Below are 17,168 nucleotides of genomic sequence, written 5' to 3'. Positions count from 1 at the left end.
TGATTGAACACTTTAAATTGTCCCGAGGTGTGAGTGTGGGGGTGGATGGTTGTTCGTCTCTCTGTGCCCTGCGATTGGCTGACAGCCGATTCAGGATGTCCCCTGCCTACTGCAGCTGGGATAGGCTCCAGCACCCCCCGCCACTCACGTGAGGATGAAGCGGTTCGGAAAATGAATGAATGAACTTCAGAACTGTGAAGTGATATGTTAACCGGTCCACTGCGCTTCTGCTACAATAATGCAAGTTTCCCCTAAAAAAACTTACTTTGGGGACCCATCCATCCTTATTCTAATCTGTTTATCCCCACAGGGGTCGTGGGCGCGCTGACGCCTATCCCAGCTGTCTGGGCAGGACACCGTTTACACTCTGGACTGGTCGGCAGCCAATCTCGGGGCACACATAGACGAACAACTATTCACACTCACAATCTCAACTCACCTCAACTCACAATCACACATAGGGACAATTTGGAGTGCTCAATCAACGAGTCATGCGTGTTATTGGATTGTGAGAGGAATCCGGAGTACTCGAGAAAACCCACACAGGACATGATTTTGAATTGTGAGAGGAATCCAGAGTACGCGAGAAACCCCACACAGGAAAGAACATGCAAGCTCCACACAGGAAGGCCGGAGCCGGAATCGAACCCTGCAGTGAGGCCTATGTGCTAACCAGTCGATCACCGTGCCACCACTTTGGGGCAATATTATTCCAATACGTTCATACACATGTTAAAACTGAATGGGCAGAATATTGTCTTGGATGTGTAAATATGTCTCTCTATTTTGGTGGTTTTACTAGTCTCTTATTTTGAAACGGCACACGCTCACCGGAAATGTTTGTGTTTCTCTGAGCTGGGTTCAGACGAGCCGGAGGAGGAAAGCAAAGCACTGGCTGTGATGCCGCTGGATGATGGCTGCTTTCGGAATCCTCAGCTACGAACACCGGCCGTTAAAGCGGCCCCGGCTCGGTCCTCCGGACGTTTATCCTCAAGATCCCAAGCAGAAGGAGGTCAGATAATTCCTTGTCCTTTGCGTAGAAGTGGACACGGGACTTTTTAGTGTAAGCGGTTGTGACTAGCTGCGAAGCTAAGTATAGTTAGCGGCGGCTAGCCTGCTCGAGCTAGCCCCTCCAGAGACGACTCGGGCCTGGGCAATAACAATGAACAACGCCGCAGGAGACTTGTCACTTCCCCAGTTTGCGCGACAGCTCCAACAACGGGCTTGCTTAAACAGCTTGTACTAGTTTAGCACCAAAGCTACTATTAAAAAACAAAATAGGAGTGACATTGTTGGGCGAATGAATTACGTTGCATTTATGGAAGGGGGTTTAAAAGTTAAACATCGGCTTGTTAGATGACTAGCTAAGGGAAGCCAAGCGTGTGTTTTAACTCTCATTTACTTTGAACGTCTTCTCGGCCGAGATCTGGCACTTGGGTAAATGTTCTTGATCTATTGTTCACCTCAGATTATCCGTTGATGCGAATGACAAATGGATTGAATGTTAATCTGAGAACAGAACTGCAACATGTTCATTATCAGTGACTGTGATACTGTATTCAGTCGCTTGTTTCGAGTGACAAAATATCTAAAGGAAGCATCCATCGGACTTTCATCCCCACGGTAATGAAATAGCAGGCATATTAACATAGCATCGAGTTTCTCAGCCAATGAGTTGGCAGCTAGGCTAGCTGAAGTTCCCGAGCTAAAAAGACACTTTCAAGCAAGATCATGAGAAGGTACAGGCATCCATCCATCCATCCATCCATACGTACATCCGTTTTCTCTATATCTTATCTTCATCCCAGGTGGACCCAGTCTACTTGCTTTACTTGCTTCTAATATTCAGTGGAAGCAGAGCCCAGAATGCCGAAAAGCTGCATTTTAATTTATGTGGATGGCCAGAATGCCAAAAAGCTGCATTTTAACGTTTGTGCTTAGCCACATCGACGAAAATAAGCAACCATTCCTGCAATTGCTTAGACAATATTGGGAAAGCAAGAAAGTGCCCAATAATAATGTGCAGTGAAAAAGCACTTGCCCCCTTCTGGATTTCTGTGTTCTTTGCATATTTATCACACACAAATGATTCAACAGGCAGTTCATTCTTGAAATCCCTCAAGTATGGCGAAGTAGAAGCAATTTGGCGAAGAAGACTGTGCCAAAATTCTTCCACAGCAGTGGGAACGGCTCATCACCATTTATAGCAAACACTTGATTTCAGTCACATAGGAGCAGGCAGGTTTAGATTTCTTTGTTTTTTACCTTATTAAATTAAACTGCCATTTAGATACTGCATTTTGTATTTCCCTGGGTTCTCTGTGTGTGATATAAAATGTTCATGATAAATATGGTTTGGTGATAAAGCTGCAAAGAACACAGAAATCAGGAAGGGGGCAAATACTTTTTTGCAGCACTGTACTTTAAGCAGAACTCAGAACTGAAATCACTGCTGGCAAATTTAAGAATAACAATAAGAAAACCTTTATTTGTCTCACAATGAAATTCCCAATTTACAGTTGCAATATTATGAAAGGTAGAAAGTAGTTAAATGTAACTTCATGCCCCTTAACACACACACACACACACACACACACACACACACACACACAAAACGTTGTATCGTCATATACACCATTTCATATCCAAGCCACTATCATACACTTGCCAGTTTTGCAGTGTGGCACATCCCATAGCCAAACACAGAGTCCGTCACTTCCACATTTAGTTTGCAGAACGTTATTAAAACTTCATTTTCAGAAGTTCAAGTCAAGTACATCTTTATTGTCAAATGTGCTGTATTACACACATTAGACAGAGACAATTGTGCAATCTTAACAAAACACAATTGTGCAATCTTAACCACAGACGAGCGAATCAAAGTGTCCTTTTCACCAGTAGATCAAAGATGTCATGCTGAAATGTGCACACGTCTGCTACAAGCTTAGTTGAAAGCAACAACAAGCTGTAGCATCCATTAACAAAAAAAGAGATTGGCTTTCTTCTCCTGTCCCATGTAAATCCGCTTCAATTCCAAGCCGCGACTCCCAGTTCCACATACGCATCGGCACTCTGCGCTGACGGTCCTTTCTTCTCATCGTCGGTTCCTCGAGCCATGCATCCATCCAGTCGCAGACTGTCCATCAGCACCGACCTTTTTGCTGAATAAAGCGGGGCTGTGAAAATGCTGCCTATTTCAGGCGCAAGACACAAGCGCCCCTGAGCTGTCCAGCAACGACAGTCAAATGACGCCGACATTCCTCCCAGTCAAAATCAGTGCTGGTACACGCGTGCCGCCCATAAGGTGCAACCACCAAGCACAGATTCTTCTTTGACAAATGCCGTGGCCAAAAATTATGAAAACATTCCACATCAGGTCCACACGATGTAACAACACAATATGACAAAACAAAAGACAAAAACAACAAATAACAACAAAAACCGCAAGGCTCTTGAAGAGCACTTTCCGACGGCTGCTTACTTGAGCGCCATCTTGGGGGAAAAAATGGTTGTAACACTACAATTCTGTTAGCCTTTTGGCATTGATGTGATTAATTCTTTGGCCGTTTCAATTTTGTAACTTCATCCAACTAGGGTTCATTCACCCTCTTTCAAAACAGTGGGACAGATGTGCGGAACATCTCGCTCAACAGACCCATTTTCAGAAATAAGCATAAATGTACTCGGTACTTGGCTAGGTACTCTTGACTAAGATTGCAGCTGTCAAATAGTGGCAGAATCGTGTTTGTCATTGATTAATCTAGTTCTTGGATAAATATTATTTTTACATTATGAAACATAATATCATGCCTGTCAGCTGTTACTCTTGACCACTTGGGTCAACCCGCCATCCTCAAGTTTGACTGTCGTGTCTGTGATGTTGAGTGTGGATGGCTTTAAAATGATGTGGGCTTCAGCGAACGACTGTGGAGTTGACTGGTTGTTTACTCATGAACCAGTAAGCCACCCTGCTTGTTGATTGACTCGGCATGACAGTAGTTGTAGCCATTGGCAGCTCATGTATGAATGTGCTTATTACGAGTTTGTTTTCTTGTTGTTTGTTTAACAAAGCTATTTGAAGCGCACCAGCAGCTGTGTCTGTCCTTGACCACTTGGAGGGGGGGGCGATTATGATTCCTTCTATCTTGCCCTGGTAGGCTATGTTAAATTAGCTAATGTCATTGCAATTAGCTTGTGTTAACGATCATAAATGTGGTTGTGGTTCACATTGCAAATTATCACCCTTGTTCAGTGTGATAGGATCCCAAACTTTGGACATGTTTTTTTTCTTTTGCTCTTTGCTTTACTCTTGATTTGCCGCTAGTGCTTCAACATATTTCAACAGGGAGGGTGGCGTACGACTGCTGTAAATGTAGCAGGTTCCCACGGGTCCTTAAAGTTAATAAGAATCAATTAAAAAAAAGTTATAAAATTTATGTTCTTAATTGTCCGTGATTTTGAGGGAAAGCATCTAAAATCAATAAAAATCATTAAAATCAACCTGTGGTGTTCATTTAATTTGTTTATATTATTTTCCCCACCCTTCCAATTAATAGTTTTGTCGTAAAATGTGCCTAGCGCCCTTCCCCTCAAACCCCGCTGTCGGGCTACATGCATTCCTGGTTCCCGCTCTGCTTTTCCCATCGTCTTCAATCAGTTCCGATGATGATCACGTGATCACTTTGGGTCATTTCGGGCCAATTTGACAGACAGTATGTGAAATAATGGGTTAGCTGATCAGAATCAGAATCAGAATCATCTTTATTGGCCAAGTATGTAGAACACACAAGGAATTTGTCTCCGGTATAACACGCTGCACTAGTATCATCGTAAACAACAAAATCATTGAACCATTTTAGAGTATACCAGTAGTTTTGTAGTACCATTTTGTGGTGCAAGAAGAGTGACTATGTCAGTGACTGTTTAAGGAGTTAATGGCTAGAGGGAAGAAGCTGTTTAAGTTTCTACTGGATTTGGTGCGCATGGATCTGTAGCGTCTGCCTGAGGGGAGTGGCTGAAAAAGGTGGTGGGCAGGGTGCGGGGGATCCAGGAGGATTTTCCGTGCTCTTGTCTTGATTCTTGCAGTGTGCAACTCCTTAAGAGTGGGTAGGGCGGTGCCAACGATTTTTTCTGCCGTCCTAACTGTCCGTTGAAGTCGGATTTTGTCCTTTTTTGTGGCGGCCCCAAACCAAACCGTGATGGAACAACACAGGATTGATTCGATGACTGCCGTGTAGAACTGTCGTAGCACCTCCTGTGGCAGGCCATGCTTCCTCAGCAGCCTCAGGAAGTACATCCGCTGCCGGGCCCTTTTCAGGATGGAGATGGTGTTGACTTCCCACTTCATGTCCTGGGAGACTGCGATTCCCAGGAACTTGAAGGTCTCGACGGTTGACACAGGGCAGTTGGATAGTGTGAGGGGCAACTGAGGAGAAGAATGTTTCCTGAAGTCCACGATCATCTCTACAGTCTTGAGCGTGTTCAGCTCGAGGTTGTGTCGGCCGCACCAGAGCTCCAGCTGCTCCACTTGTTGGCGGTACGCAGACTCGTCGCCGTCTTTGATGAGACCGATGACCGTGGTGTCGTCTGCGAACTTTATGAGTTTGACAGCTGGATCTGTTGAGGTGCAATCGTTTGTGTAGAGAGAGAAGAGCAGTGGCGAGAGGACACATCCCTGTGGGGCTCCAGTGCTGGTGGTGCGCATTGATGATGTTGTTGCTCCCAGTCTCACCTGTTGTGTCCGTCCCGTCAGGAAGCTGAGGATCCACTGGCAGATCGCAGGGGACACACCGAGGTGGAGTAGTTTGGGGGTGAGGAGTTCCGGGATGATGGTGTTGAACGCAGAGCTGAAATCCACAAACAGAATCCTTGCGTAGGTCCCTGTGCTGTCGAGGTGCTTGAGGATGTAGTGCAGACCTATGTTGACTGCGTCTTCCACAGACCTGTTTGCCCGGTAGGCAAACTGGAGAGGGTCCAGCAGGGGTCCAGTGACGTTCTTTAGGTGGTTCAGCACAAGGCGTTCAAAGGACTTCATGACCACAGACGTCAGGGCGACAGGCCTGTAGTCGTTCAGTTCCGATGTTGCCGATTTCTTGGGAACTGGGATGATGGTAGACTGTTTGAAGCAGGATGGGACCTCACACAGCTCCAGGGATCTGTTGAAGATCTGTGTGAAGACCGGAGCCAGCTGGTCTGCGCAGACTTTTAGGCAGGATGGGGACACTTTGTCAGGCCCCGGAGCTCTGTGTATTCATCCAGTGTGCCCGTTGAAGTTTCAAAGACGCCCCAATCAGTGCAGTCTAAGCATTCTTGTAGAGCTAGCTTTGCTTCATCTGTCCATTTTTTCACAGTCTTAACAACCGGTTTAACACATTTGAGTTCCTGTCTGTATGTAGGTATTAAGTGGATTAAATTGTGGTCAGAAAGACCCAATGCTGCACGGGCGACCGATCGGTATGCATTTTTGATTGTTGTATAGCAGTGGTCTAGAATGTTGCCTTCTCTGGTGAAACAGTCGATGTGCTGCTTATATCTGGGAAGTTCACAGTTAAGATGTGCTCTATTAAAATCGCCCAAAATGATCTGGGCTGACTCTGGGTATTTTAGTTCGAGTTTGTTTACTTGTTCGGCTAGCGTTTGTATCGCCGTGTTAGCGTTAGCTTGTGGCGCAATGTAAACACCGACTAGTAAAAAGGAGGTGAACTCACGTGGCGAGTAGAATGGCTTGCAGTTTAAAGACAGCGACTCCAGGTCCGGGCTGCAGTGTGCGTCGAGCTTCGTGACATCAGTGCACCATTCTTCGTTGATATAGAAGCAAATCCCACCACCTTTCGATTTCCCGGATAGCTCCGTGTCGCGGTCGGCTCGGAGAAGGCGGAAGCCGGGTAGATGTAGCGCGGGATCTGGATGGCGGTCACTGAGCCAGGTTTCAGTGAAGCAGAGCGCAGCAGAACGTGCAAATGTTTTGTTGGTCTTTGTGAGGAGAAGAAGTTCATCCATCTTGTTTGGCAGAGATCGTAGATTAGCAAGATGAATCGATGGGAGCGGGGTTCGAAATCCACGCTGCCGGAGCTTGACGAGCACGCCGGCTCGCTTCCCCCTCCTCCGGCGGCGTTTCCACGCTCCGTACAGCGCAGCCGCTCCGCTCGCGATTAGCTCCGAAAAACCTTGTGGATTTTCGTGTGCTGGTGAAAAAAGACCGAGCGTAGACTCCCCAATGCGCAGCAACTTTTCCCTCGTGTAAGTAAGCCGCTCAGGGTCGCCAAAAACAAACGAAAATGACAAAAACAGGGATAATACTAGGGAGCGTGTGACCGAGGCTGCCATACCTGTCGGCGCCTGATGACGACACCTGATGATTGCCCCTAAAAATAAAGATGTGCCCTTTCTTTGGCAGCAAGGATTTGAACACTAGCTCAGTGACATGTGGCTTTCTGTTCATTAAATCCACCATAAATCCCCTGCTGAATGGAGAAAAAGTCCTTAAAATGCAAAATTGGCCCTCAAGTCCTTAAAGGTCCATAAATAAAAAGCAAGTGGAAAAGTGGGAACCCTGTGTAGTCCTTGTGGAAAAAAGGATCCCCGCAAAGCTTTGAGGCAGAGACATCGCTTCAACCTTTTTTGTCATCAAATGATTTATTTGAAACATGAATGCAGACAATTACTTTGTATATCAACAATTAAAATACAATTTTAGTTAGTGTCTATATACACATTTTCGTCAAAATGTGTTAATAGACACTAAAAGCTGAACAGAATATGCAGAAATGTATCATGTTTCTTTTTATTTTCAGAAACATGATCTGCATGAACAAAAACGCACAGCACTTAATGCATGTGCAGATACACATTTACCATGTGTATACAAGAATAGACTGTCATATGTCTAATATTTTTTTCCTCCAGGATGAGCTAACTGCATTGAATGTGAAACAAGGATTCAACAATCAGCCAGCTGTGTCTGGTGATGAACACGGCAGTGCCAAAAATGTCAACTTCAATCCCTCCAAGGTAATTTTTTGGGTTAGGTTATCTTCCATGCTCCCCACATTTAATTACCATTCCACTTGAAATTTTGTCTGATTTTACAGATCAGTTCCAACTTCAGCAGCATTATCGCCGAAAAACTGCGCTACAACACCTTTCCCGACACAGGCAAGCGTAAGCCACAGGTCAACCAGAAGGACAATTTCTGGCTGGTCACGGCCAGGTCACAGAGCTCCGTCAATAACTGGTTCACGGATTTAGCTGGCACAAAACCGCTAACACAGCTCGCCAAAAAGGTAAGAAGACCCTGAATTTAAGGATTTTTTCATTCGGTGATTGATTCGTATTGATTCACCAGGCAGTATCATCAGAGTGAATTGATTTGCCGCTTCAGCTGCTTCCTCTGGTGCGCTGTAGGTTCTCCTTAATTGTTCCTGACTGGGCAGGAGTAACATCTGGGCAATGAAGTCATTAAATGCTTTGACAGATAAGATCCTGTTTTGACATATAGTGACTCATAGCTTTTTTTTGTTTGTTTTTTTATCAATGACAGATGAGAGGTGTGGCGGGTTTTATTCTATCAACACATTTTTTTGTAAAAATCGTGATCACTATGTCAAAAGACGCAGTCTTCACACAATGTTTGGTCATCTTCGATAGTGTAAAGGGAACTCTTACTTTTTGTAAAAGACTCGGCACACTATGTGCCTTGGTTGTTGCTGCTGTTTGGGGAACAGCTGAGTTCAAATGGGCCAAGTTAGTGATTCGCTAAGGGTGGGGCTGCAGGGTTTCCCTGGCTCAAATTGAGGCACATGTGGTACCATCTGGACCATTCGCCGTGACGTCTTTGCATTCTGTAAATTCAACTGACTCACTTTCTTTTACAGGAAACATACTTTTAGTTATGAGTTTGTTTCCAATGACAACATGAGTGTTATGTTAAAGCATTCGTTCATTAAAACTTGTACAGAAGAATGAGGAGCTCATTGCTTGTGTGGCGGGGCCACTTTTGTTTGAGAAAGTCATAGCGCACTGTGCTCTGTGTCCACTAGTGCTACAATAGCATGCTTCAGTGACCTCCATTACAATAATAAAAAAAATGAATTATTCAACAATCTATGCACACTATATTAGTTTTTGTCACTGTTGTTGAGGACTTTTAGGTACTACTGTACCATCTTAAAAAAATACTTCTTATCTTCTGCTGCTTTGTGAATAGCCATCACCTCATGTCTTTTTAATGTGTCCAGCCTGTAGTTGGTTGATGGCTGTCCCGCAAGGGAGGCGGCAACAGCCTGCTGTGTCGGCGCACAGTGCTTTTGGCATAAATAATATGAATAGTGTTGTGTTCACGAACACTTAGACGTACTACGCTACTACATTTTATTGTTGGTTTTTATGGTGGTACTTGGAGCGCTCATTATTATAATTATTTTTGTTTGGTTGAAAGGTTTGAGAAAAGACTGGGCAATTTAACCCTTTTGTGCTCCAAATTAAAAAGGCCTTAAGTTACACATTTTACAATTTTTGTAATGATGTATTTTGTGTTATAAAAACTTTTTTTTTTCAAACACTCAAAATGTTCAGAGGCATCTGTGCTATCCATACATATATAGTTTTCATTAGTTCTTTGGGATTTTTTATTCTTTATTTTTTGCAAAAGGAAAAACAAATTGTGTCTGGAGGTCCCAACCAAGCCCTACTAACAATCCCGACCGGACGTGTTCATGTAAAATGCATTGGTTTGAAGCCTCCTGCAAAAAGGCAAACTCATTTGCTATCCTCTGGCGCCACCTAAAAGTTGCACAATTGGAATGACTTCAACCCAACAATGTGGCATGCATACGTCTGTCCAAGCGAAAACAAAGCGATTGACGTAAAAATCGCGTGAAATGCATGTTTACACATTAGGTTTACGATGCATTCCAAAATATGAATTATAATGGGTCTCTATGGTGCAAAATATGTAAATTGTGAAGATTAAGGTATCAAAACGTTTTTTTATTATTGCTGCAATGCCTGAGAATTATCAGCCGGTAACGTCATGAAATTTAGGCCATTTTAGACCCCCTCCATAAGTTTCAGCTCTCTCGTGTTTTTCTGAATGCCTTTGCCTTTGATTCAAAGGCATCATTTTACATATCGCAAGCGGTGCACTACGAGGGTTAATAAACCAGTAGTCAACTGGTTGAATGATAACATCTATGACCTGAGGTACAGTGATCCCTTGCTACTTCGCAGTTCGTTTACTGCGGGTTCAGTGCATCAGGGATTTTTTTCAAACATATTAAAAAAAATATATACATTATTTTTTATTTATACATTTATTTTCACATATACATAGAGTACAGTACTGTATATATTGCTCTATGTTACTTGCTGTTGTTTTGAAGCTTCTCGCGGACTGTTTGCGGACTTAATTTTTTTTTTAATTACCATATTTTTACGACTATAAGGCGCCATTAAAAGTCTTAAATTTTCTGCACTTTTTTTTAAACACCTTTGTAAATGTAATCTTTACAGATATCATTTATGCTCTGCAGCCTGTGTGTCTTGTGGTAAAGACATCAACTGCAACACACTGTAGTTTCAATCATGGTAAATGTAATTAAGCTATGTAGGGGGCACCACGTTATCTTTTGCTTGATTGGAAAATTAGGTATCTGTTTGGAGTGCTGTGTTTACGTAATCACGTGGATGGCGCATCCGGTGATTAATTTGGGTACTGCATCTGGAAGGAAATCTGACATTTGCTCCAGTTCAGTTCGTAGACACATCAACACAATATTATATCCATCTTTTTTTTCCATGTTGCAGTTTCTTTTTAATTAAATTTTTTCGCAGGTGCCGATTTTCAGCAAGAAGGAGGAGGTTTTCGGGTACTTGGCGAAGTACTTGGTCCCGGTCATGCGCTCAGCGTGGATGATCAAAATGACGTGTGCTTATCATGCAGCCATCACAGAAACTAAAGTCAAGAAGAGGCACGTGATTGATCCTTGTATAGGTAAGAAAGTTCAATCTGCTCTCATCATTTGGTCTTCATGCAATATGAGTATTTCTTTGACATTGAAATATGTGTTCATAGAATGGACCCAGATCATCACGAAGTACTTGTGGGAGCAGCTCCAAAAGGTGGCCGAGTTCTATCGACAGTGCCCCAGTCAAGGCTGCAGCTCACCGCTTCCTGCCACTCCCACTGATGTGGAAATGGCCACCAAGCAGTGGGAGTACAACGAGAAACTGGCCATGTTCATGTTTCAGGTCAGTGCCACTGACTTCAATGGTGTTTCCAGCTCTGGCTTGTTTATGTGCTCTTACATTATTGGAGTAATAACTTTTAATCTTTTGATAATATTATGCAGTTATTTTGTCATATTTGTAATTGCTGCAATCCTTAGTGAATATTGCGCACAAGCTTGATTTTGGGAAAAAAAATGCTAATCGAAATTGCATTATCTGACAAACGTAATGCAGTTTTTTTTCCCTCAGCCCTATACTTACCTCAATTAATATAATTTGCCTTCTGTTTCCAAATGCATATTGTGGATACGTGCGACAACACATTTCTAACTTTTCCTCTCGATCACAATTGTTTTTGATCAATAAGGTGATAGTAGGTAGCAGGAGGACGCCAAACAAAACGGCTGCAGTCAGTTAGTGTTCAATGAATTTGTTTCTATGTTCAGGATGGAATGCTGGACAGACATGAGTTCCTGACGTGGGTGCTGGAGTGTTTTGAGAAGGTCCGACCTGGCGAGGATGAACTCCTGAGACTCCTCCTGCCGCTTCTACTGCAGGTAGACCTTTCTCACCTTCCATTGACAGCCCAATTTCACTCCGTGAATCTTGCGCACAGGGCACCCACCCACACACACACACACACACACATAAACACATCAGTGTGACAAGTCAAGAGGTTCTCGCATAGCAGCTGTGTACCTTCATCCATCATGAAGCCTTTCATTTTGTTTCTTTCAAACCGTGTGTGTGTGTGTGTGTGTGTGTGCGTGTGTGCGTGCGTGTGTGCGCGTGTGTGTGTGTATATAACGCTGTGCATTTCTTCCACTCGACAGTACTCGGGGGAATTCGTACAGTCGGCCTACTTGTCACGCAGGCTGGCTTACTTCTGCACGCGTCGCCTCAACCTGTTGCTAAGCGACGGCAGCCTGGGCCCCGGCGCGGGTGGTGGCCACCCAACGCACGGCATTTTAACGCCACAGGGAAACACCCTTCCCCCAACACCGACCTCCCAGCCGGCTGGAGGAAACCAGCCCCAGACGCCGTTCACAGATTTCTATATCTGCCCCCAACACCGCCCTTTGGTGTTTGGTCTCAGCTGTATGTTGCAGGTACGGTGCTCGGCCGCCATCAAAGAATTTGTTTTCCCTTTTGCTTTGAATGTTGTTGAAATCTTGAAATAGGCAAAAAATGCGTTTGTGTGTTTTAACCTGTTGAATTAATTAAACAGTCATTGTTTTGGCACAATAATATCAGTATGAGCAAATTCATTTGCTTCTTGCTCTGCCCAGTACAGCTGCATCACTCAGTAATTGGTGTATTGTTGTCCTCCTTCAGAGCATAGTGTTGTGTTGCCCCAGTGCTCTGGTGTGGCATTACTCTCTAACAGACAGCAGAAACAAGACTGGATCCCCCCTGGATCTGCTCCCCATTGCCCCCTCCAGCTTACCAATGCCAGGGGGAAACACTGCCTTCACACAGCAGGTACGTTTTGTCTTGCTGTAGAAAAACATATTGTCACTTAAAAATAAAGCGAGCAATTTTATTTTCCACCCTCCACGGCAGGTCCGTGTCAAGCTGAGAGAGATTGAGGAGCAGGTTAAGGAGCGAGGCCAGGCTGTGGAGTTTCGCTGGTCGTTTGACAAGTGCCAGGAGACCACAGCAGGTCAGGAAAACTGTCCCCTTGACTCCCTCTGACATATGTTCATAGCATGGTGTTTGGGAGCACCGGACCGTTGTTTGACAATGTCTTCATTCCATGCTCAGGATTCACCATCGGTAGGGTGCTGCACACTCTGGAGGTTTTGGACAACCACAGCTTTGAAAAATCAGACTTTAACAACTCGCTGGACTCCTTGTACAACCGAATATTTGGTTCAGGGCAGAGCAAGGATGGCCATGAGGTACTCGACATATTTGATGTCTTGAATGTAAAAAAGAAAAGGAAAAAAATCACAGAGCTCAATGGAGGTAACAATAATGCTGACAACGTGTGCTTCCATGCAGATGTCTCCGGATGATGATGCGGTGGTGACCCTGCTCTGTGAATGGGCCGTTTGCTGTAAGCGGTCAGGTCGTCACAGAGCCATGGTCGTGGCTAAGCTGCTGGAGAAACGACAGGCCGAAATAGAAGCAGAGGTGAGCCCCACAACCTCCACCCCACTCTTCTTTAGAGAATTGCCCCTTTCCTCCCACAGATTTATTCCTCAAGTAAACGTAGAATGTAGCTATCATTACAGTGCATCACAGTTCGTTTTTATACCAACTTTTGTGTATGTAAGTAAGTAAGTAAGATATCCTTTATTCGTCCCACACTGGGGAAATTTACAGCCTCCAGCAGCAAGAATGTATGTAGAAAGAAGAAAGAAGAAAGAGAAAAAAAACAACAAACATCTTTCAATTAAATGCAATATGAACACAAAATGGATAAATCGCAGTACTATTTACAATTTTCCTTCACATCATTTAATTATTATTATTATTATGATTGTTATTTTTTATTCATCAGCCTGACAGCAGTCGGTAGGAACGAGCGTCGGTATCTCTCCTTCTTGCAGCGCGGGTGTTACAGTCTCTGGCTGTCAGGGCGGGCTGGAGGGGGTGGGAGGGACTGGGCATCATAGCTTTTAGCTTAGTTAGCATCCTTCTGTTGCCCACCTCCTCCAGAGTGTCAAGGGAGCAACCCAGGACAGAACTGGCCTTCCTGACCAGTCGCTCCAGTCTCTTTCTGTCCCGGGCTGAGATGTTGCCTGACCAGCAGACAATGCCATAATGGATGGCCGAGGCCACCACCGAGTTATAGAACGTCTTAAGGAGTGACCCCTGAACCCCAAAAGACCTCAGTTTCCTGAGTAGAAAGAGTCACCACGCTCTGTCCTTTCCTAATCAGGGTGTCCGTGTTTGTAGACCAGTCCAGTTTGTCGTTCAGAAGAACACCACGGTACTTGTAGGAGGTCACCCTCTCTATGTCCATACCCTGGATGTTCATCGGTGCTGGTGAGGACTTTTTCCTGCAGAAATCCACAACCAACTCCTTAGTTTTCCTTGGGTTGATCTGGAGGAGATTCTGCTGGCACCAGTCCACAAAGTCCTTTGTCAGTCCCCTGTACTCCCGATCGTCCCCTTCTGTAATGAGGCCAACAATCGCAGAGTCATCGGAGAACTTCTGAAGGTGACAGTTTGGAGTGACGTGTCTGAAGTCCGAGGTGTAGAGGATGAACAGGAATTGAGCCAGAACAGTCCCCTGCGGCGCTCCAGTGCTGCAGAGAAGCCGGTCCGACTCACAGCTCTTCAATCTCACGTACTGCGGCCGATTTGTGAGGTAGTCTGTGATCCATGCTGTGAGATGGTCGTCCACTCCGACGTTCTGCAGTTTGCCTCGCAGCAAATTGGGCTGGATGGTGTTACAGGCACTGGAGAAATCAAAGAACATGATTCTCACAGTGCTCCCAGCCTTCTGCAAGTGTGACAGCACTGAGTGGAGGAGGTAGATAATGGCGTCTTCCACGCCGATGCCAGGCTGATAGGCAAACTGCAGCGGGTCCAGTGACGGGCTCACCAGCGGTCGAAGGTGGACGAGGATGAGTCTCTCCAGCGTCTTCATCAGGTGAGACGTCAGCACCACCGGTCTGTAGCTGTTCAGCTCCTTAGGGTGGGGGGTCTTGGGCACTGGGACCAGGCACGAAGTTTTCCACAGCTGTGGAGCTCTGCCCAGCTTCAGGCTCAGGTTGAAGATGTGCTGGACAATGTTACACAGCTGGTCAGAGCAGGTCCTGAGGAGCCGGGAACTGATCTTGTCCGGACCTGCTGCCTTCCTCACATTCATCTTCCTCAGTTGGTTCCTTACCTGCTCTGTTGTGACGGACAGGCAGGAACCAGGTGACATACTGGGTTGATGAGAGCTAGTCGAAAGAGGAGGGGGAGGAGAAGAAGTCCTCAGTGAGAGAGGTTGCAGTTTGTGGTTGGGGGAAGGGACAGACGACTGGTCGAAACGGTTGAAAAAATGGTTCAGTCCATCTGCCCAGTCCTTGTCCTTCTCGATCACTGTCTTTGGGCTGTCATGGCCTGAGATGGTTTTTAGGCCCCTCCAGACACCAGTGACATTGCTGGCCTGTAACTGGTCCTCCAATTTAGTCCTGTATATCTTCTTCCCCTCCCTGATCTTTCTTCTCAGCCGAATCTGCACGGCCTTCAGCTCCTCTCTGTTTCTCGACCGAAAAGCTCTCATCTTCTCCTTCAGCAGGGTCTTTATGTCAGGATTAATCCATGGTTTGTTGTTGGAAAAACACCGCAGAGTTCTGGTGGGTACAGAGTTCTCCTCACAGATGTTTATATAGTCCGTGATGGTGTCAGTGAGTGCATCAATGTCCTTCCCATGAACCTCGCTGAAGAGTTCCCACCTGGTTGTCGCGAAGCAGTCCCGCAGAGCATCTTCAGCTTCCGATGACCATTTCTTGACCATTCTGGTCACAGTTGGCTGCCTGTGCACCAGGGGTTTGTACACAGCCTCGAGAAATACCAAGTTGTGGTCTGCTCTTCCAAGAGGGGGGAGGAAGAGGGGTTTATATGCCTCCTTGGTATTGGCATAAAACAAGTCCAAAATATTATCGTCTCTAGTGGCACAGGTTACATACTGCTTGAAGGTTGAAAGGGAGGACGACAGGGAGACATGGTTGAAGTCCCCAGAGATGATCAGCAGGGCGTTGGGGGACTGTGTTTGCAGCCTGCTCACGACAGTCATCAGGGCATCACACGCTGCATCACTATTAGCCGACGGGGGGATGTACACTGTCACAGCTATGACGTGTGAGAATTCCCTCGGGAGATAATGGGGCCTGAGGCTAATGGCTAGCAGCTCAATGTCCCGGCTGCAGATATTTTCTTTGATCGTGATATGCCTCGGATTGCACCATTTGTCGTTCACAAAAACAGCCAGTCCCCCACCTTTTCTCTTTCCACTCCCTTCATTCCTGTCCGCACGTATGAGTTGGAAGCCTTCCAACTCGACATGTGTGTCCGGAGTGATCGCTGTTAGCCACGACTCTGTGAGTAGCATTAGGCTAGCCTCCCGGTACTCCCTTTGATGTCGCGTTAGCGCCGCCAGCTCATCCATCTTGTTAGGAAGCGGTTTTACATTCCCCATGATGACGGACGGGAGGACATGTCTGTACTTTCTCCGCCTTGTGCGGCGGTCCTTCCCGGCTCGACACCCTCGTGTCCTCCTCTTCAACTCTCGTGGGATATCCGGTTTGTCACCGGCCAGTAGCCCGCTGTTAGCCCGCCATGCTAACAGCTGGTCCTTACTGTAAACAATGGAGTTGCGTGTGCTATCTGGATCTCCGTTCACAGTATACGTAAAAAGATTAAAGCAAATAAAGGAGATGAGCATAAATGAAGCTGCCCCCCCCCCATGGGTTTGGGGTACAAAACCACGCAAAACAAAATGGGAAGAAGTAATAAATAAAGTAAAAGGACGAAAGTAAAAGTCAAGATGGCGCGCGAGTAGGCAGCCGTCAGCAAGTGCTCTCATGAGCCTTGCTTTTTTTGTTGTTCTTGTGTTTCTTTTGTCACTTTGTGTTTGTTGTTACGTCGTGTGGACTTGATGTGGACCTTTTTCAGCATTTTTTGGCCACGACATTCATCAAGGAGGAGACTCTGTGCTTGGTGGTTGCGCCTTCTCGGCAGCATGGGTATACCAGCACTGTTTTTGACTGGAGGAACGTCGGCGCCATTTGACTGTCGTTGCTGGACAGTCCCGGGGCGCTTGTGTCTTGCGCCTGTAATGGGCAGCATTTTTCACAGCCCCGCTTTGTTCAGCGGAGAGATCGGTGCTGTTGAACGGTCTGCGGCTGGATGGATGGAGGTCTTGAGGAGCCGACGATGAGAAGAAAGGAGCGTTGGCGCGGAGTGGCGATGCGGATTTGGAGCTGGGAGTCGCGGCTTGG

General features: G+C 45.8%; 1 protein-coding gene across 6 annotated transcripts in view; it reads left to right on the top strand.

Moving 5' to 3' along the window:
• Window positions 1-845: 845 nt before the first annotated feature.
• med12 (mediator complex subunit 12) overlaps window positions 846-17,168 on the top strand; it is a 37,180-nt gene continuing 20,857 nt past the window's right edge. For all 6 annotated transcript variants that reach the window (XM_052072905.1, XM_052072921.1, XM_052072913.1 and 3 more), the window contains exons 1-11: window positions 846-1,012; window positions 7,906-8,010; window positions 8,091-8,282; window positions 10,831-10,990; window positions 11,072-11,247; window positions 11,673-11,783; window positions 12,060-12,335; window positions 12,562-12,708; window positions 12,790-12,889; window positions 12,991-13,127; window positions 13,231-13,362. In XM_052072905.1, coding sequence (XP_051928865.1) covers window positions 911-1,012; window positions 7,906-8,010; window positions 8,091-8,282; window positions 10,831-10,990; window positions 11,072-11,247; window positions 11,673-11,783; window positions 12,060-12,335; window positions 12,562-12,708; window positions 12,790-12,889; window positions 12,991-13,127; window positions 13,231-13,362 — 1,638 coding nt within the window. In that variant the 5' untranslated portion in view covers window positions 846-910. The remainder of the gene's footprint in view (window positions 1,013-7,905; window positions 8,011-8,090; window positions 8,283-10,830; window positions 10,991-11,071; window positions 11,248-11,672; window positions 11,784-12,059; window positions 12,336-12,561; window positions 12,709-12,789; window positions 12,890-12,990; window positions 13,128-13,230; window positions 13,363-17,168) is intronic.

The sequence above is a fragment of the Hippocampus zosterae genome, chromosome 1, assembly GCF_025434085.1.
Source record: "Hippocampus zosterae strain Florida chromosome 1, ASM2543408v3, whole genome shotgun sequence".
NCBI classification, from domain to species: domain Eukaryota; kingdom Metazoa; phylum Chordata; class Actinopteri; order Syngnathiformes; family Syngnathidae; genus Hippocampus; species Hippocampus zosterae.
This window is presented reverse-complemented; position numbering and strand designations above follow the sequence as displayed.